This window comes from Pteropus medius, unplaced genomic scaffold, assembly GCF_902729225.1.
Source record: "Pteropus medius unplaced genomic scaffold, Ma_sr-lr_union100, whole genome shotgun sequence".
In the NCBI taxonomy this organism is placed as follows: Eukaryota; Metazoa; Chordata; class Mammalia; order Chiroptera; family Pteropodidae; genus Pteropus; species Pteropus medius.
Genome location: NW_024352784.1, coordinates 7,615,469 through 7,637,283, shown reverse-complemented (window position 1 = coordinate 7,637,283; position 21,815 = coordinate 7,615,469). Strand labels below are relative to the sequence as shown.

The window sequence follows — 21,815 nt, the reverse complement described above, 5'->3', positions numbered from 1 at the left end:
AGAATAAAGAGAGAAGGAAATAAAGAAGCTGTCCCAGAGGTAACTGGGGGTGATTTGCCAGAGAGCAGAAAGGTATATAAAAGAGTATATGGATATATGCCTCCTTTGGAACTGAGTGAGCCACATCTTTGAAAAGGCAGAAAAAGATGAAATTGAAGAGATTATTTTTTTTTTTATTTTAGTGATCAGAGGATTATATTGATGATACTATCTTATCTTTTTGAAATCTTTCTGATTGATGGATGTCAGAATTAGGGAGATGGTGTTGGGAAGGTGGGCAGAGGAAAGAAGATAGCTTCTATATTTAGCCAAAAATGGTATTTAATTATATAGGATGTTGACAAATTATTTTGTTTATGGTTGGAATGGGTAGGGAGAAGATAGAATTATAGTAGTCTCACAATTTATTTCTCTGAAGAAAATAAAAATTTTCCTCAAGCTACTTTAAACTTACAACCCATATATTCAAAATACAGTCTTTTTATATTTTTAAAAATTTTTGTAGGTGTCAAATTGATGGTGATATTAATGAAAAACTACAATCAATACCTATTTACAGCTCTACTAGGAAAGTAATAGAGAATTATAAGCAGTATAATAAAAGTTAATATAAAAAATAATTTCTTTCTGTTACACTACCTGCTTATCAGTACCTATGTTTGAAAACAAACACTAATGGTACACTAAAGGTATCTTTTAGACCAGCGAAGCCATAACACTTTGCTAGAAGCTTTTATATCTAAATGTGTTACATATGCTTTTTGTTCTCTTTTTGCTTGTTCAGCAGACTTTATTCCCTCTAATCTCTGATTGCTAATTCTCTCTGCTTACACTTAACATCACTCTTTTGGTCAACAAGAATTTATGAACAGTTACTTGTCCCTGGCACTGGGTGAGGTGCTTAGCATACCAAGATGTGTAAACTTGATCCTTACTCAAAGAACTCAATATCGTTTGGCCTTCTCTTCTTTTGGCCTGCCTCAACTATTTTCATTGTAACCAGTGCAGTGTTAGACTTTTCTAACCACCTGTGTTCTTCCTGGTATTTGACTTTGTTCGATACTTTGTTCTTGGCTTTTTTGTTTTCTTGTTGGTACTCATCAAAGGAATTGCCACCACTATAGGACAAAAGATAAAATTGTTAGTGTTCATGTAATAAAAGAATACACAGGGAATAAAACCAGTATACTGTTTATTTTGAGTAATTGCTGATAATACCTCAGAATCCAACTTTTTAAAAAATATGTTATTTTAAACTGATTTTTTAAATGGGTAATGTAATTCATACTTCAAAAGGTACTAATTTAACAGTACAGAAGCATTCCATCCCATCTTTGTTCCCCAGTGATCTAATTTCCTTGCCCAGAATCAATTATTGTTAACTATTTCTTGTGAATCTTGAAAATATTGTGTGGCAGTGTCACATTGTGGCTAAGGATAGAGATTCTGGAGCCCGACCACCTTACTCATGTTCTGTGTCACATTAGGCAAGTTAATTATTAACCTCCATGTCTCAGCTTCCTTCTCTATAAATGGAGTCCTAGCACTTGCCACATTGGATTGCATGTAAACTCCTTAGCACAGTGCATGGCACATAGTAAGTGCTTAGTGCATATTGGCTATGGTTGGTTTTGAAGAAGTGTGTATATTTGAATGCATATTTTTTTTAACCTCAGGAATGTAGGCATAATCTTCATTCATGGCACATTTTGTTATTGGTCTTTGCAAGGCTCTTGTATCATATCATTGTGTAACAAAAGCATTTATTCTTTCCTATGAGTTTACAGTTTACAGCTGATCTGGGTTGGGTTTGGTCAGCTGATGGGTTAGTTGAGAGCTGGCTAGTCTAGGGTGGCCTCAAGTGAGATGACCCATCTTTTCTCCACATGTCTCTCAAATTCCTCCATCATGCTAATCAAGGCACAATCTCTTTGGTGGCTTAAGTCCAAGAAGGAATGTAGAAATGCATAAGCACTTTTCAAGCCACTATTTTTGTCTATTTTGTTACCATACTGTTGGCCAAAACAAGTCACATGGTCAAGCTCAGAGTAAGGGTGCTGGTATAGAGATGTGTGGAAAATTGGAGCCATCAATGCAATTACTCTAACACAGTCCGCTCTCCAGTAACTGTGGTCCAGCACTTGGTGGTTGCCGTAGAACTACTGTTTGTCAGTAACAGGGAAGACAGCCAGAAACTACAGATCACCAAGTACTGTAGTATGTGTGTGTGTCACTATAATGGACTACTACAATCTTCTGAGAGTAATGACTTCAACTTCATTTTCTCCTCTCAAATCTTGTTCATGTTCCTTTCCAACAATAGATGGCCAATTGTAACTTGGAACTGTGCAGGAAAAGGGATTTTAGCAAACATAGTCCTCAATTTAGACGGGATTAATACTGCCAAGCTGACAACACAATTCAATACAGCCCCATTCTTGTTTTATTTTTCCTCATCATCCCAATCACCACTCCTGTTCCTTACTCTTCTCTCTCTTGGATGTACTCATTATAATATCTTTGATATATCTTTTATTATGTATGTAGCCTCATAAAACATGAGTGGTCTGTATGTGCATGTGTTTTTAATTTACATTAATGGTAATGTATTATGTATCTTGTTCTGTTTCCTACTTTTTTTCCATTTAACTATATGTTTTGAAATTCCATCCATGTTGCTGAAAGTTCATCTATTTGTTGCTTCTGATTGCTACCAAATATTCAGTGGTATTTGTCTGCTACATTTTACCTACTCATTCTTCTAGTAATGCACCCTTGGGTTATTTCCAATTCTGTTACACCCAGAAAAAAATACTGTAATAAATAGTCTTATACATATTCCCTAATGGACTTGTGTGAACATTTCTCTAGAACATATGTCCAGTGGTAGAACTCCTAGGTCATAGTGAATATACATTCTTAAGTTCACTGAGTTCTCCGGAATAGCGGTACCTATTTACACTATAGTGGCATTGCCTGAGAGTTCCTGATTCCCGCAAATTCATTTTCTGTTGCTTAGTAACAAATTACCACAAACCTAGTGACTTAAAACAACACCCCTTTATTAGTTCACAGTTCTATAGTGTATGGCTGGGTTCTACTCAGGGTTTCACAAGGCTGAAAAATACATGTCAGCATTCTCATGTGGAGCTTGAGGTTCTCTTACAAACTCATTCCTGCTATCAGCAGAATTCAATTCTTTGTTGTGTAGGACTGAAGTTCCCATTTTGTTGCTGGCTGCTGGCCGGGTTGCCCTCAGTTCCTCTCGACTACTCTAAGCACCTTTCATTGTGTCTTCCATCTTCAAGCCAGCCACACCATGTCAAATCCTTCTCATGTTTCAATTCTCTGACTTCTCCAAACAGCAGTAGAAAACTTTATTTTTTAAAGGTCTCATATAATTAGGTCAGAAATACCCAGAAACTCTCCGAAACTTGAGGACATTTGTTTTGGAACTTTTTACTTTCTTTTATTTATTGGTTTATTTTAATTAGCTTCCAGTATACAGTACATTGGTTAGATACCTATATAGTCCTATATAGTTCATAAAACAATTCCCCCCAATTGCTCCCTTCCTCCCGTGACCCTCCACCTAGCCAACGTATTAATGCTAACTGCATTCCCTATGCCATGCCCCCATCCCTGTGACCATCTATCAGGTACTAATTTGTACTTCTTTTACCTTTCACCCCATTCTCCCAGTCCCCAAAATTCCCTTCCCTTCTGTCCATCACCAAATTGTCCACTATATTTGTGAGTCTGATTTTGATTAGTTTGTTCTTTTTATTCCTTAGATTCCGCATATAAGTGAAATCATATAGTGTTTATCTTTCTCTGTCTGACTTCAATACCTTCTAGGTCCATCAAAGCAATATCTTTGTCCATCCCCTTCCTTTGAATATGTAGGGGTCTTGTTTTCTTATCCTTTCAGCCACTCTGTCTTTTGGTTGGAGCACTTAATTCTTTTCCATTTAAGGTACTTATTGATAGGAATGTAGTTGTTACCATTCTGTATTCCTGTTTTTTGATACGTTTTTTCTACTTAAAGAAGTTCCTCCAACATTTGCTGTAATACTGGCTTGGTGGTAATAAATTCCTTTACCTTATTTTTGTCTGGGAAGCTCTTTATCTGTTCTTCAACTCTAAATAATAGCTTTGCTGGATAAATTATTCTTGGTTGTAGATCCTGGGTCTTCATCCTGTCAAATATTTTGTTCCAAGTCCCTCTGTCCTGCATAGTTTTTTTTTAAGAAATCAGCTGCCAGTCTCTTGGATGTTCCCTTTTCAGTAACTATCTGTTTTTCTCTTGCTGCTTTTAATATTCTTTCTTTGTATTTAAAATTTGGCATTTTAATTATGATGTGTCTTGGTGTGGGCCTCTTTGGATCCCTGATTTTTGGAATTCTCTGAGCTTCCTGGGGTTTTATGTCCATTTCCTTCACCAGGTTAGAGAAGTTTTCTATTATTATTTCTTCAAACAGCTGTTCCACACCTTGATTTTCTTCAGTTATGCCAATCAGACGGATATTTGGAGCCTTAATAGTGTTCCATATGCTCCTTAAATTATTTTTATAGTCTTGGCATCTTATCTCTTGCCATTTTGATTGAATGTCGTTGGCTTTACCATCCTGTAGATAAGGCATTTGATCCTTTTCTTTATTCACTTTGTTTATTCCTTTGTTTATTCCATTTAATATACTTCTCATCTCAGATAATGTGTTTTTCATTTCAGACTGGTTCCCTTTTATAATATCCATTTCCATTTTTATGTTTTTTTTTATCTCTGTCGAAATTCTCACTGAATTTATTTACACTTCTCAAAAGTTCATTGAGCATCTTTAAAATCAGTGTTTTGAACTCTGCATCTGTTGGATTACTTGACTCACATTATATCTGGATCTATGTTCTGTTCTCTCATATGGTTTCTGCTTCTTTGTCTTCCCATTTTGGCCGCCTTCCCGTGTCTCTTTCTATGTACAAAGCAAAGCTCCTAAGTCTTCTGGTCTTATTAGTGTGGATTTGTGAAGTAGGTGTCCAGTGGCATGGTCCTGAGGGGGGTTCAGCTGCAGGCCAAATTTAGCCTAAGGCTCTACCCCTGTGGGGCCACCTGTTAAGATTCAGCAAGCAATCCACAGGTTCTGTGCTTATAGTTGCCTCAAAAGGCTACACCAGAAACTGAGGCCAGGTGCCTCCAGTGTGAGTCTAGGCACTGCTCAGCATCCTTGCTCACCTGACTGGCTGAGGATATACCTGGATATGGCTTGGGTAGGGCCGCAAGTTGGGGGAGGCGTGGTTTCAGTAATCCCTCTGGGCTGAGCCACCTCTGTTATCCAGTTTGATGTTGTCACAGCTATGGCAGAGCTGAGTCCGTTCACTTGGAGAGGGGAGGGCTCAACAGGGAACAATGGACACCACTGGCACTTCTGTACAGGATGAGTGAGTCTTGCCTCGGCCCTCACTCGGACCTCACTTGGACAATGAATGTCTCCCTGTAAGTCCCTGGCGCCTCCTGCACACAGCCTAATTGGCACTGGTGCTCAGAGCGAGCAGGTCCATCACTGCAGAAGTCCACGCATGGTCATGGCCCCTTTAAAAGGCGTCTGCTGCAGCCTCTGTCTCAGGCACTCAGGACCGGGCAGCCCTGCGTCCTTACCCCATCCTACCTTCTGCTATTGCAGAGTGCTTTCTTGGACTTATCCCTAGTTGTATGGCTTGTTCATCCCAGGCGATTTTTCCTTGCTATCGCTCCTTGTTTCCATCACAACTTTGATTTGGTCTCCAGAAGGATGAACAGAACCTCTGTCATCTATGCCATTTTTTTTCTCTTCTAATGTCTTTCTTTTACTTAACATAATGCTTTCAAACTTTTTACGTGTTTTAGCATATATTTGTGTACTTCATTCTGTCTTATGGCTGAATATTGTTTTACTGTTTGGAATATTACATTTTGTTTATCCATTTTTCACTGATGGACATGTGAGTTGTTTCCACCATTGGCTATTGTGAATAGTGATGTTATGAATATTAGTGTACAAGTATATGTTTGAGTACTAGGGTTTAATTCTTTTAGGTATATACCTAGGAGTAGAATTGGTAGGTTGTATAGTTATTCTTTATCTTTTAAACAACCACCAAAATTAAGTTATCCTAAGTAACTGCATCATTTTACATTTCTAGTTTTATTCCATTATGGTCAAAGGGGATAATTTGTATGATTTCAGTCCTTTTAAATTTGTTAAGAATTGTTTTATGTCCTAGCATATGGTCAATCTTGGACAGTGTTCTATGTATACTTGAGAAGACAATGCAGTCTGCTGCTGTTGGGTGAAATCTACCATTTTAAAATTTCCTCTTAATTCAGCATTTGTTTGGTTGCTATAAACTTTTGACTATTTTCCAGAGTTTCCACAATTGATTCTGACAGTTTTTACTCATTATTTTTAGTTTTTCTGTGGAGGAGCAGGCTTTCAGAACTACCTATCCCACCATTTTTGCTGGCATAACTCTCAGCAACTACTTTTTAAAACAAATATTTTATAATGTTCCTTTAATATTCTGAAAAAAAATTTATAGGTAATATAACTTTAATACACACAGAAGTTTTAAAAATTAATATAAAGGAAGTAATTCATAAAAAATAGTATGAATTTCAGTGTGTAAATGCTTATATTTGACATAATGAAGTAATGGTATGTTTGTACTTATTTAAGTAAGTTGAATTTAAGAAATGTAAGAACATCAGATTCCATTTTGTGCAGATGCTAATAAATTGAAGGCTAAAATCTAGTTATAAAGACTAGACTTTTTTATATGTACAGGGAATTAGAGAAATCACTTTAAGAGAAGTCAGGATAAAACACTGATACAAATTATAGACTAAAGAGGTGAAAGAAAGGAGAAAATATAATCTTACAAATGAGTGGGGCCTTATTTGAAAAATAATTATTTAGTAAATATTGAAGAAATATCAGAGCACATATCTTTTATTTTGAAATCATAACTCATGTCAGGTCAAATATTTTAGTCTTGAGAATTTAAGTCTTTGGAAATAATATCCTTTAAATGATAATGGGATTCTAAGATGGATTTTTTAAAAGCTGTGATAGGATATTTAGAACCAATATCAAAGTAAGCTTGAAAAAAATAGACAATTACAAAATAAGTGAAGGATTTAAATTCTTAATTTTTACACTAGATTTCTTATTCATATACAGAAATACCTATACATGATATGCAGTATTTTTAGAACAGCCAATGAAATTAAATAAGATACCTTCATTTCACGTGTTTCTAATTCAGTATTTGGTACCAAATGTCTTAAAAGGAGTCTTACATCCTATATTGCATATATAAAATTGGATGTGTTCCTTTACAGTAACCTTACGATTACACTAAAATATTTTCAAATACATGCATAATTTGAAATACAAGAGTAGGTAAATCAGCTTCCTTCCAAAAAAAAATGGATATGATAGTAATAATTTGATCCAGAAGCTTTCTTATTATACTATTTAAATCATATTTGACCTCCAAATTATTTTTTAGCTTAACTGTTATAAATGATGACTAGCTTATTTTCTACCCATTTCAAATAGAATAATGCCCTATCTATATTGCAAGGTTATAAAAATTTAAATCTAATTGCTTATTATATCTTTTAAAAATAGGGTCCTGTTCTTTTACCTCTGAGCAGTGGTAAAAATAATGAAATAAATAATTTTTATAATATGTTTATAAAAATCTATTTTAAAAACGTTATTAATAATGTAATAATAACAGGACACCTGTTGTAGAGGCTATTCCCTTGAGAAAATTAAATCTTAATCATGGGTCAAAATTTTGAGAGATTCTGTAATTATTCACATTTAAAATTTTTAATTCATAGTCTCTGGCCTTGGTTTGCCCCTCAATGAAAATCACTTTTTAGGGAGAAGTATACTTTGTGACAAAAGTACTTTGTTCTTTGGTTGTTGTATGTTTTGAAAATATGAAATAAACTTCCTTGACCTAAGCACTTTCCAAGCACACATTTTCTTTTTTAGGTATATATTACTTTTAGAGAACAGTCTTTATTTTCATGAGAATGACCTATCGTCACATACATTTAATTACATTATGATTTTTAGTTGTTGCATATGTGAGAATGTGAAAAGCAGAGCAAAGTATGTATGTAATAGCTTTTTGTGGCTTGTGTTTTTTATCTGCAGCCTTCAAAAAAAATTAAGGTACCTGAGGAGAATTTCTTCAATGTTCCTGCTTTCTTAACTGTTTCGGGACAACTTCACCTAGAAGTGATGTCAGGGTACAGAATTTTCTTTACTCTTTTGCTTTAATGGACTACTGATTATGGGGTGGGTGAGAGTGCAGTAATGCTTCCTTTCCCAATGGTGAAACCTGAAAATTGAAACTAGTATTTATAGTTAGTCCACTTGAATTCACCAAAAGTACATTTAAATTGACAATTTGGCAATATTCAAGTTTCTTACTGAAAAAGAAAAAAATCAGTTTGGTCTGTATTTTTGTTTTTAATGAAAAATGTAACACTGGAAATTTGAAATTCTAATTTTTTGCATTTTACTAATCTTTTCTTGCTTAAATCTCAAAATATGTCATCACATTTAAATATAATTAATCATAATTATGAAAATAAAGTTAGTTCACACCTGAATCAGGTTTAGCCCATTTCACTGAAAAAAAAAAAAAGAAAAATACCTGAAACAGATGTAAGAAAAATATTTTTAAATAATTGGTTTGCATAAATAAAATTAACCCACAGAGCCATCATGAGAGACATATGACTAAGAAAGTCTTAGAAGTCAGACCGCATTAGTTTTAGACATTCTCAACCCTCTGGAAAATCATTATACTCCTTTCAGCCTAACTTTCCTTTTCTTTAAAATGAGATCGGACAGGAAAGTCTTTAAAGTCTTATCTAAATCTTACATTCTGTGATTCTGTGGGTGACTTCTTAATGCCGACTCAATAAGTACTTTCTCCTTTACATACCTTCGTTTTCTCACATAGAGATTGAGACTTAAAAATCTCTTTAAGAAATGACTCCAATGAAAAAAAGGGAATCTTTATGTGTTTCCAATTGTTTTTAAAATTCACAGGTTGGAAAACTCAGGAGAAAGAGAATAGTGTTCATGTTTATTTTTTTATGTACTTTACTGGCAGGATGGAAAGTCAGCGGTAGAATAAAGATGATCTTAAAAATAACATACTTAGATTCTTTTCTAATTTATCTTTGAGACAGGTATTATTAGATAATTCCAATAACCAATAATTGACAACATTATCAAAATACTGTGCAGAAAAACTATGATCATAATAGCCCTGTGAGACTGTAGGATTTGCAGAGCTGTATGTGGGAAAGGCCATGTCAGGCATGTTGTGGGAAGCTCCTAATGCCTGCCTGTCGGTGTAATTTTATTATTTTTTTATTTTAACATTTTAATTTTATTCCTATCCCTCCCTCCCTCTCTGCTTTGGCAACCATCAGCTTGTCCCTTATTATCTATTGGTCTGTTTGTGTTTTGTTTATACATTTGTTTTGATTTTTTAGAGTTTACATAAAAGTGAAATCACATGATATTTGTCTTTGACTTATTTTACTTAGTATAATACCATCTAGATCCATCAATGTTGCATATGGCAAGATTTCATTCTATTTAATTGCTGAATAACATTCCAGTGCGTGTGTATGTGTATGTGTATGCGTGTGTGTGTACTAACTCTTCTTTATACATTCATCTGTCAATGGACACTTCAATGAGGTTGCTTCCTCATCTTGGCTATTACTACAGTAATGCTACAGTAAACATAGGGGTACAAATATCTTTTCAAATTAGTGTTTTTGTTTTCTTTGGATAAATACCCGTAAGTGGAATTGCTGTATTGTATGGCATCTCTGTTTTTAATTTTTGAGGAATCTTCATACATTTTCCATGGTGGCTGCACTAATTTACAATCCCACCAGCAGTGTACAAGAGTTCCCTTTTCTCTACATCCTTGCCATACTTGTTATTTGTTCATTTATTGATGATAGCCATTCTGACAGGTGTGAGATGATAGCTTGTGGTTTTAATTTGCATTTCCCTAATGATTAGTGATGTTTAGCATTTTTTCATATGTCTGTTGGCATCTATATGTCTTCTTTGGAGAAATGTCTATTCAGGTTCTCTGCCCATTTTTTAATTGGATTGTTTGGGTTTTCTTAGTGTTAAGTTGTTTGAGTTCTTATATATTTTAGATATTAGCCCCTTGCCAGATATATTATTTGCAAATATCTTCTCCCATTTAATAGGTTGTCTTTTTGTTTTGTTGATGGTTTCCTTTGCTGTGCAAAAACTTTTTGGTTTGATGTAGTCCCATTTTTTTAATTCTTCTGTTGCCCTTGCCCAGGGAGACATATATAAAAAGATATTTCTAACAACAATAACAAAAGATTTACTGCCTATGTTTTCTTTTATGAGTTTTATGGTTTCAGGTCTTAAATTTAATTCTTTAATCCATCTTGAGTTTATTTTTGTATATGGTGTTAAGAAAATGTTTCAATTTCATTTTTTTTATATATCTGTCCGCTTTGTCCAACACCACTTATTGAAGAGACTGTCTTTACTCCATTGAATATCCTTGCCTCCTTTGTCATAGATTGACCATTAATTGACCAGTTCTTATGCCTTTCAAAGTGTAATTTTACAAAAGAAAACATGATTTATACAAATATAAAGTGAAGTTGTATCAAATATTTTATTCAATCCATTAATTATTTAGGGAACAAGTAAAATAGTAAGGCTAGTTCAAAGAACATTTGAGGAGCTGTGTATTCATAGGCAATTTAATAAAGGAATTTTAGAATAGGATTGCTAGGTTAAGTTACAAACTGGTTAATGTCCTAATGACCAATAAACCTTAACCTTTGCAATTTTGTCTTTACCTGACAAAAATGATTTACAACTCTACTGGACAAAATCTACAAGTTAACATGTAACTTTACTTAATATGGGATATTTAATTTAACAGTAAATAGAATAATGAAGCCAAGTACATTCCCCTAAGTAATTAAATAATCTCTGAGTCGGTCTATGTCCCCATATTACATTGAAAGGACAAACTGTCTACCTTTTGGCCTTATATCCAAGTTTTGGATAACCTTTCTTTAACAGCCGTTCAATATTTATTTTTTTCATCTGTAAAGTTAGAGGTAAGGTATCTTCCCCTCAGAAGCATCATAATATGTGAAAGGTGTAAATTTACCAAATGTTTCCCTATTAACCAGTAGTTGATTAAATATGTTCCCTCTTTCCTAGTAAAATGCAGTGAACCACAGAACACGGTGTACAGTGAAAATTGACAGAAGATTAAATTGGCAGAATATGAGGCTTTGTATTTTTAATGTGTTATGAAGTATTTTTAATAATGGTAGTCAGTGTTCCTAATTTAATATGCATAGTTCTAGGACAATTAATATTCAGTACATCATGTTTCAGATTAATGCATGATTTAATTTCCAATAAGAAATCGGTAGTCTCTTTTTCCTCAGTTTTGTTTTTCTATAACGTTATTTAACAGACTTTTAAAATGGATTAAATGGTAGTTAAATTTAGAAGGTTAACATTTTCCAAAAAAAAAAAAACTATATTGGTTTGGTGGGTTGATGGCTTCATTTATTTTGTTGTTGTTTTTAATTGAATTTTCCATTTTAAAATAATTTTTAAATATAGAAAAATTACGAAGATAGTGCAGACTTTTTTTATGCATTTGACCCAGTTTCCTCCATCGATGACATCTTAAATTACCATGGTACATTTGTTAAAACTAAGACCCCAATGTCAGTAAATTATTATTAACTAATTTACAGACTTTATTTGGATTTTCTCAGTTTCTTTTTTTCTTTTTCCAGGATCCTATTCAGGGTACCACATTACATTTAGTTGTCATGTTTCCCTAGTATCATCTAGTCTATAACAGGTTCTCAGTCTTTATTTTTTTCATGATTTGTAAAACATATCCTACTTTGGATTTGTCTGATATTTTTCTCATGTTTAGACTGGAGTTATATGGATTTTTAGAAAGAATACCACAGAGGTGAAATGCTCCTCTTATCACATCATATCAAGGGGTATATGATATCCACATGGTAATATTAACCTTCATTACATGGATAAGGTAGTGTTTGCCAAGTTTCTCCACTGAAAAATGTACTGTTTTTTTCCTTTCTCTACTCTATTTTTTGAAAGTGAGTCATTGAATCTAGCCCACCTTCCCTAGAGGTGAGAGTGAGGGGCTGGGAAGTGGGAGATGGAATTTAACACCACCTCCTAGAAGTGGGAGTATTCAGAATTCTGTAAGACAAATTTGTTATCTCTTTACCCTTGTATACTTATTTATGTAATCATTTATGTCAGGGTAAATTCATACATATTTTATAGTTTGTGCTATACGTCAATTCTGTTATTTATTTTGTTGCTCAAACTGTTTTAGTTTTAGCTATTGGGAGCTCGACTCTTGGTATTGTATATTCTATAGGTTTGGACAAATGTATAACAACACATATCCACCATTATAGTATCATACAGATTAGTTTCACTGCTCTAAAAATCCTCTGTGCTCCTCCTATTCATCCCTCCGTTCTCCCAAACTCCTCACATTCAGTGATCTTTCTACTGTCTCTAAAGTTTTGCCTTTTCTAGAATGTCATGTAGTTGGAATAATATAATATGTAGCCTTTTCAGATTGGCTTCTTTCACTTAGTAGTATGCATTTAAGTTTTCTCCATGTCTTTTTATGGCTTGATAGCTCATTTCTTTTTAGCACTGAGTAATATTCCATTATCTGGATATACAACAGTTTATTTATCCAGTCACCTACTGAAGGACATCTTGGTAGCCTCTAAATTTTGGCAATATCTCAGGCATGTTTTTAAATTTTTCCTAGCCTAGCCATAAAAGCCATTTCTCCAAAAAGGCTTGGTTCTTTTTATGAGAAAATGGTATTTAGAAACCATGATTTAGTCACTGGGTATCTTCCTGCTACTGGGGGATTATTGCTCCCAAGCCCTATCAGCAGACATAGCTATAATACGTTTTTTAAATAAGAGAAACCTAAGTGTTTTCATTACATTCTGCCTATAAATATAATTTATAAGTGGGATGTTCTTTCTGAGAGAAGTAGAAATGTTCTAAATTATAAAACCTACAATTAAGAAATGTTGTATAATGAAATTTTCCATTTCTTGTCAGTTAAAGCCAGAATTGAAGGAAGCCTTAGCCTAATGTATTTGAAATAGTTTTTATTATTGTTTTAATTTATTATTGGTTTTGTTTTGTTTCTTTTGATGTTTTACTACAGGTGATTTTTCCTTATAATGGATTTTTTTTTTTACTAAGCCCTAAAGTCAAGCATATGTCAGGATAAAATTGATGATTTCCTCTTGAACTTTGATACTGGAAATATAAATTCATACGCCTTTTTAGAGGAATACCTTTTTACCAAGAATTTCATTTCTAGGAATTTTTCTTAAGGAAATGATCAACTCTGTAAAGATGTAAACAAAAACTTTGAAAACAATTTTATTTATACTACTGAAAAATTATTAGCAACCTAAAAGTCTATTTAAGAAGATTGATTAACCCTCAGTATACCTAGAAAATGGTCATCGTTGTTTACCATCTTCAATAATGGACTTTATTTTTAATAAATATTAAGCCATATTATAAATAATTTGCAGAATTAAAAATGAAGGGATAAAGAAAATGAACTTAATAAAAATTTAAATGTGGCAAACCAAAATTTTAAAAAATGCTTTATTGAGAAATAATTTATTTACCATAAAATTCACCAAAGTAGACAATTCAATGGGTTTTAATGTATTTTCATAGTTTACAAATATCACCATAATCTAATTTAAGACTATATCACCCAAAAAGAAACTTTTTAGTAATCAGTTTCCATCATCCTTGCCATTCTAGGCAACAACCGATCAATCTACTTTCTGTCTTCATGGATTTACTCATTCTAGATATTTTATATAAAGGAAATCACACAATATGTCATATTTATGGCTGGTTTATTTCACTTTGCATAATATTTTTAGTGTCTGTCCATGTCGAAGCATGATTCAATACTTCATTCTTTTTTATTGCCAAATAGCATTCCATTATATAAGTATACCACATTTGTTTATTCATTCAGCCGGTAGTGGACATTTGGGTTGTTTCTGTTAATTGGCTATTGTAAGTAATGTAACTGTGAACATTTAAGTACAAGTATTTGTGTGAACATTTTTTCATTTCTCTTGCTTAGGTACTTAGGAGTGAAACTGGTGGTTTACATGGTAACTTTAACCGTGAGGAACTGCTAGGCTGTTTTCCGCAGTGGCTGCACTATTTTACAATCCTACCAACAATGTATAAAGGTTCCAATTTCTCCACACCCTTGCCAACAGTTACTGCTTTGTATCTTTTTTATTGTGCCATTTTAATGCGTATAAAGTGGCACTTCATTATGGTTTTGATTAACATTTCCCTAATTACTAATGACATTGAGCATCTTTTCATGTGCCTCCATTCATGAGCATCATTCTTTGGCCACTTGAATATATTCTTTGAAGAAATATCTATTTATATTCTTGGTTCATTTTTTTAGTTGGGTTATTTGTCTTTTTATTATTTTATTGTAAGAGTTCTTTACATATTCTGGATACAAGTCCTTTATCAGATATATGATTTGCAAATATTTTTTTCCCATTAAGTGGATTCTTTTCATTTTCTTGATGATGGTGGCAACCCCAGATTTTTATTCTCTCAAATAGACACAGCCTTTTGAATGTACCTAACTGTTTATTAGCTGCCATGCATGAACTTGGAATATATCTATACTTTAAATATAGATTCTGAGTTTTAAATACATCTTTAATAGGTTCTAGCTTATTATTTCTAGTTCTTTATTATTACATAATGAAGTCTTTACTGTGAAATGACTAATTGAATGAAAATACCATATTTCCTTTTTGCTCTTAGAAACATATTATTTTACTTATCAGTTGAGTTTGAGAAAATTCATTTAGGATATTGTTATCTGAGGCTCATAGTCTGAGATTTCACTTATATAACCAATTTTACCTTCATCATTAGAGATTAGATTGTTACTGCCTCTTTGCATTCATTACCTCATTTGTCTAATATTTATGAATCATCTTTATTTTTTTTATCATTATAAGTAAAAAATAAAAGTTCTTAATTCTCAACTGTGTTCTGTGAAAACTACAAAAAGACTACAATAATGATGTCTCAGGCTTTTCTCATACTTTCTTGAAAGATGACACAATAGTTTGTGTACTGCAGTAAGAAAGCTGAAGATGACACAATGGTGATGATTTATCTCACTATACATCTTCCTCTTATCCACTGTTTATCTTAGGCATCTATCATTCTTCTGTTTTCATAATATTTTACTCTTTTATAACCTAATTAAGAGTAATGAGTAATGATAAAAAATTTTTCTAGGATGATGAAATAGCAAAATGTTTCAGTATACAGGAAAAAATAAAATCACTTAAATCCAATATGTAGCTTAGATTCATGAAAGAATTCAATGGGTTTTATTCTGTTAGGAAAAATAGAGTTTTTTGTCTTTTGGATGACCTCTATAGTCTTTTGAATTTGTTCTCTAAAAAGATAAGTCCTGTGAATGCAACCTTATTTGAAGAAAATGTTTTTGCAGATGGAATCAATTTAAAATATTGGATTGGGGTGGGCCAACGACTAGTATCTTTATAAGAGAAAGGAGAGGGAGATTTGGACACAACAGAGGAGATACACACAGAGGAAGAAGGCCATATGAAGACTGAGGTAGAGACTGAAGTAATGCCAAGCAATGCTAAGGAATGCTGTGAACTACCAGAAACTAGGAAAAGACAAGGAAGGATTCTTCCCTGGAACCTACAGAGGGAACGTGCCTCTGCCAACAGCTCGATTTCAGACTTCTAGTCTCCACATTTGTAAGAGAATAAATTTCTCTTGTTTTTAAGCTACCCAGTTTGTGCTAATTTGTTATGGCCACCTGAGGGAACTAATACAATCCCAAAGAAAGTATAAAAGTCATGAAATACTAATATTTAGAAACTATTTAAACTGCTCAGCAAAGGAACTCAAACATTAAAACTGGGCATAATGGACCTTGGCAATAAACTGAGGGTTAATCGTAATTCGACCAAACCATGGTACAGCCATTAAAACTGACAATAAAGCTTTACAACATGTTTAAAGAAAAAAAGTCATTATGAAACAAGAAGTAGGGCGTAATTTCAGTTTGTTACAGTGTGTGTGCGTGTGTGTGTAGGAAAAAGCCTGGAAAAATATACACCAGTATTCAACTTGTAAGCAATGGCTGGTTATCTCTACTAATTTTTATTTTCTTTCTTAAACTTGTCTTTTTTCAGATTTGTAAAACTAATGTTGATTATTTTTATAATGAGAAAAATTAGCTGTTTCCATTTTGAGGGGAAAATCATTTTGGGCTTTGAGTTGATTTCATTCCAATTTGTTTAATTGGTGCTTTGTGATTGGTGTGAGCAATCCTAAACTCATTCCGTTGGGTTATCTCATCAGTTCAGATGCCGTGCTCAGAAGCCGTGGAAGTTCATATGCAGGATGCCTTCATCCTGTTAAACGACTGTGGTAAGAATGTCAGCAAGTGACCCTGAGTTAGACTGAAGTACCCTTTGTAACTGAGTGTGAAAGTGTCTTCCCATTCCGTATGACTTTCTCATTCTTCTTCCACTTGATACTTAGATACTTATCTGAACTTTATTAATTTATACTCATTTAATTTTCAAGGTCGTTTTGATTGTGGCTATTTTATTCATGCTGTGCATTTTCATGCACTTCTGTGTTTTTAATGCTCCTCCCTGTAGCATTAGACTCCTTTTTTCATAGCTTATTCCTCAAGGCTCAGCTAAAATAGTACTTCTTTCTTGACTTCCCTGTTTTTCTGTCAATAGAAATTATATTTATCTTCCTATTCTCTTATAGTGCTCACCTATTTCATATCATAAAGGAAAAAAGTTCCTTTTGAATTTAATGGTTAAGCAGTTTGTAGTTCTTTTCATGTATGTCTGTCTCATCAGTTACAAATATTCTAAATACTGTATCAACTAAAAATCATAGATATTCAATATATATCTTTAAATTGTATTTGTAAAGCACAGATTTTCATTCTTTTAAAAATTTGCTCTACCATTTCTACTATAAAGTTGAGCCCACAAACAGGAGTTAAGTATATGTTAACCACTCCTTTTACTTTATTTCATGGAAATGCTATCACCATGTAACTTTAATTACCTCATTGATCTTTAATTACCTCATTGTTTCCTGAATAATGATGTGTGAATAATGATGGTTCTTTAGGCTGTTCTCTTAAAGGTGGGACCTTAAAACAGATGTTTTTTTCTATTAGTTTATTATTTATGTTAAACTTTAACTCTATTTAGATAGAAATGTAAATTAACACACTGCTGGTGTAAGTGACTCAGGAATTTCATTATCATTTGACCAATTTCATTATTTATGTGACATAGCCAGAAAATGAGCATTTCAAGCAAACTGAACAAGTGCAGAGGTTTTTAGTAGGAATATTTAGCTTGCTTGCTTGGGTACAGTACAGAGAATATGAATATTTGGGTTAACCAAATGTTGGGTATTGCCAAGTTAATTTGATGGAAGTAGTTATACCGAAAGTTATAATGATAGATCAAGGAATCTGTTCTTCGGTAAGGAGAAAAGTGAAGAAATAGGAGTAGAGGGTAATGATGAAAAAAGTAGTGGTGTTAAAGAATTGGAGGTCTTAATGAAGACTTGTTGATGTGAAAGTACTAGAGTACAAACCTGGCCAAATATGAGGTGATGGTCAAGCTGCTGTGAAATTCATATCTCTTAACAGCTCCCACCTGTAAACTAAAGTGCCTATTGTCTTCTCCAGTTGGCTGTTGTATAACCATCTCAACATGTTCAAAACTAATTCATCATCTTATTCCCAAAATCTGTTTGTTTTTCCTTCTGAATTTTCTACCTCAGGAATTCACTATCATCCTTTTGTCAAAGCAGCTATATGGTTATCATTCCAAAATTTTTTTCCACGTCTTTTGCATTCTGTCAGTCATTTGTTTCTACTTCCCTTTGCTTCAGCTAAACTCAGCTTAAAAATGATCTCACCCAGAATCCCCACCACATCTTTCTTGTTAAATGCCCTTTTTCTGTATGTCCAGGTTGCTTTATTCTTATCTATTTTGCACCTCTGGAATAATTGATTTTTTTCCTTATAGATTAAACTCTGAGCATTTGAATTTAGAGATTGTGTTTTATTTAATTTTGTTAACTCTTAATTTAAAACAGAATACTTAAGTACCTGTTGGAAAAGGGTTTCTATCAATCCTATTTATTAAAAAAATTAAAATTATCTGTTTATTTGCTTATCTTCCCATTAGCCTGTAAATTCCTCAAACCGTATCTTGTTCCTTTTTATCTTCTTAGTTTCAATTACTACCACTTACCTGATCCAGGACTCAAAAATCAATCTCAATTTGATTGAATATTTGTTGAGAGCCGACTGTATACCAATCGCTAGCTTAGGCGCTGGGATACAGAGATGAACAAGACAGATAAGATCCCAACCTCCATGATTCTGTACAGTCTAATGAGCAAGATAGGCATTAAATAAGAAATTAGAAACATGGAGCTTTCTAAAAAAGGCTGTCCCAAGGGCAAGAAGAGCATATGGCAGGGGAATTTCACTTTGTCTAGGTTGAATTGAATTTAGAGGTAACCTTATCAGTAGAATGATTACATGTGAGTGCATTTTAAAATATCATTTATATTTAATGACCAGTAGCTGTTGCATTTGGTTTGGATTCTATTACTTTTCTATTCTTGGCACAACAGAAACCCAGTTAATACTTTTTCTCCCCATTATTATAGAGCATTTTATGATGTATAATCTTTTAGTTACCCCCAGTACATGTTAGCTATATTTGGCCATGAAAAGTCTTTTGGTGCTTTTATTTCACGTTTGGTACATTATCCTTGAATGAATTATATTTAGCCAAATCATCAAAAGCTAGAAAACTACCTAGTTTCTCTGTCCTTTCCTTTATCCACTTCCAAATACTTGGAATCTTTTATTTTACTTTGTATGAAATGCATGTTTGTTTGTATCCTGTCTGACTTTAGGACAGTAGCCAGGATAAGAGGGACCTGGACATCATGGCCTAAAGAACTGGGTGAAGAAACTGAATATGTTTAGTATAGGGAAGACAAAGGGGAGACGTGATTTGATAGTTGTTCATATCTATTTAGTAGGCTTCTGTAAGAGCCCTGTGTACAGATGAGTAAATGAGTTTTTAAGAATGACTTTATTGAGATATAACTCATATACTGTAAAATTCATCTTTTAAAAATGTATAATACAGTAGTTTTTACTATTTTCACAAAGTTGTGCAACCATCACCACTATCTAACTTCTTCAAAAAGAAATCTCTTCCCATTAGCAGTCACTTCCCATTCCCCTTTCCCCTTACTTCCTTAGCCCCTGGCAAACTACTGAAATCAGAAACAATGGGAGTGGGGCCTAGCAATCTGTGTCACTTACCAGGTGATGATGATGCTGAGGACCACTGCTTTAAAGACTCTCTCTATTCACTGGTTGATGGGAACATCTGGCTTCCAGGCATTCTGGCAGGACCCAGGAGGGGATTGACAGTTTCCTATGAAAATTCAATGTATCTCTATTCCCCCTGTCCCCAGTCTTACCACAGTTCTATGTGCAGGTCACCTCCTTTCTGCAGTATTCCAAATAATGGCTTCCATGCTTTGACACACTGGTCATCATTCACCATTTGTTTTCTGTCCTCTAAAGATTTGTTGAGATCTCTTGTCCACTGAAGGCCTTTTTTCTGTTTCTTCCTTTTATTATTTTATTATTATTTTAAGATTGTCTCAGGAAAGAGACAATATAAATATTTATGTTTAATTCACTATTTGAACTTCATTTTTACTAGCTTGAGTGATATTTGCTTCTTTTTAAATTGCTAGTTAGATTATACATTATTTGCAGGATGATTTAGTGTCTCTGATGTAATGAGTAATGTCTCTGATTAACTGCAGTATCTGCATACCACCTTGGAAGTCTAAACATTGGGTTCTCTACCCATTTCTAGTGTCGCATTCCTTTGTTAGGGAGATTACTATCCTGCTTTTTGTCCACTTCAAGTGTATGGGAGAATATCACACGCTTCTGTTATCTTGCTCTCTGAGGTCTGGCTAAGCAGACAAAATATCTGAAGGATTGAATGTCTTTGAAATAAGTAAGTTTGATGTAAGCTAAAAAAAATTCCTAGTCAAGTCTTTGAGTAATGATACAAATAGAACTCATGAAATGCAGTGCCTGGTGGCATTGTCTAAAAGCAAATGCAGGTTACTATAGTGAGACATCCAATTAATCTTTAGTAATTTGACCAATATGGATGGTAATTAGAGCTATGAAAAGCAAAACTTGTTGATTGTTGTTACTTTTAATTACTATATAACCTTGTCCAAATTCTGTTTTGCTCTCGTGGCTTTAATTACATTTTTAGGAGAAGGGGGAAAAATGTTTGCAGAATTTTTGTTGGGTTGGGGACAAAGAATTTATGTCATTTTGAGTGTTGTTTTCCCCCTAGCTTGTTTTCTTCTCCCTAAAAATAACTACGAGTACTCATTTATTTAGCAGTAATTTTAGTATTCAACCAAATGGTCTGTAACTATGTTAGACATCAAGGAGGATGTTAAAAATATGGAAGCCTCATTGATTGACCTAAAGAGGGTCACGAGTGCTGTTACAGAGTTAAGCAGCTACTAAGATAATGTTTCCCCTCCCAAAAAGTACTAAACTTGTCCAAGTGAATGGTTATGTTAATTGAAGGAAGGAAATATAGTCAGAGAGACTTAAGTTGGAATTCTGTCTTCTCTCTATATTGATTTCATAAGTTTAATATCTGAGCCTCCACTTCCTAACTGTAAAAGTAAATTACAATGGCCACCCTGCAGAGCTGTTGTGAGATACTTTGCAAAAGGCCAGTGTTTATCACAGATTGACACCAAGTGCTATGATGATAGTAATGATGACAACAGGAATCTGAAGAACTCAAGGTGATTATAAAGAAGTAGCTAAAGAAAGAAGCCATGGTGGTGTGCACAGGAAAGGATGATTAGCTGACAGCTAGTAACAAAGTTGTGTTACAGCAGCAATAGAACTGCACTTTACACAAAGCACAGGATTAGGAGTCTGCCAGGATTCAGGACTCACAAGACAGATGAGAAGAAGAAGGTTAAACTAGACCAGAGCCTAGAACAGAGGAAGGGATTGGGACACGGAAATAAGAACTTGAAAACTAAATCAGAAACAAATTGTAAAAGCGGATTAGCGCATAATCTGCCTACGACTGGTAGTTAATTATGTTGACACAGGCGTTACTGTGTTCTTGATTCTTTTGTTCTTCTGTGGTTCCAAGAGCCTGACATTTCACCCTTTATACTTTGGTTGGGGCAAGATTATAATTTACGTAATTAAGTAACAGGATAAACCAACATATGAATAAGCTCTTTTTGTTACTATTGTTGCTTCTCAATCAACTTTATTGAGTATACTTTACATACAATAAAAATGCATCCATTTTAAATGTACAGTTCAGTAAATTTTGACAATTTTATAAACCTTTGTAACCTCAACTGTGATTAAAAAAAAAAAAAGTAGACTATTTGATTTACCCCTCAAAATCC

The 21,815-nt window shown here is 33.6% G+C and overlaps 1 protein-coding gene across 3 annotated transcripts in view; it reads left to right on the top strand.

Annotated features, from left to right (window-relative positions):
• NARS2 (asparaginyl-tRNA synthetase 2, mitochondrial) overlaps positions 1-21,815 on the top strand; it is a 102,382-nt gene that overhangs the window by 38,321 nt on the left and 42,246 nt on the right. For 2 of the 3 annotated variants that reach the window (XM_039848151.1, XM_039848152.1), the window contains exon 6: positions 8,208-8,302. The exons of the other annotated variant lie outside the window; for it this stretch is intronic. In XM_039848151.1, the coding sequence (XP_039704085.1) occupies positions 8,208-8,302 (95 nt within the window). The remainder of the gene's footprint in view (positions 1-8,207; positions 8,303-21,815) is intronic. 3 annotated transcript variants of the gene reach the window in all.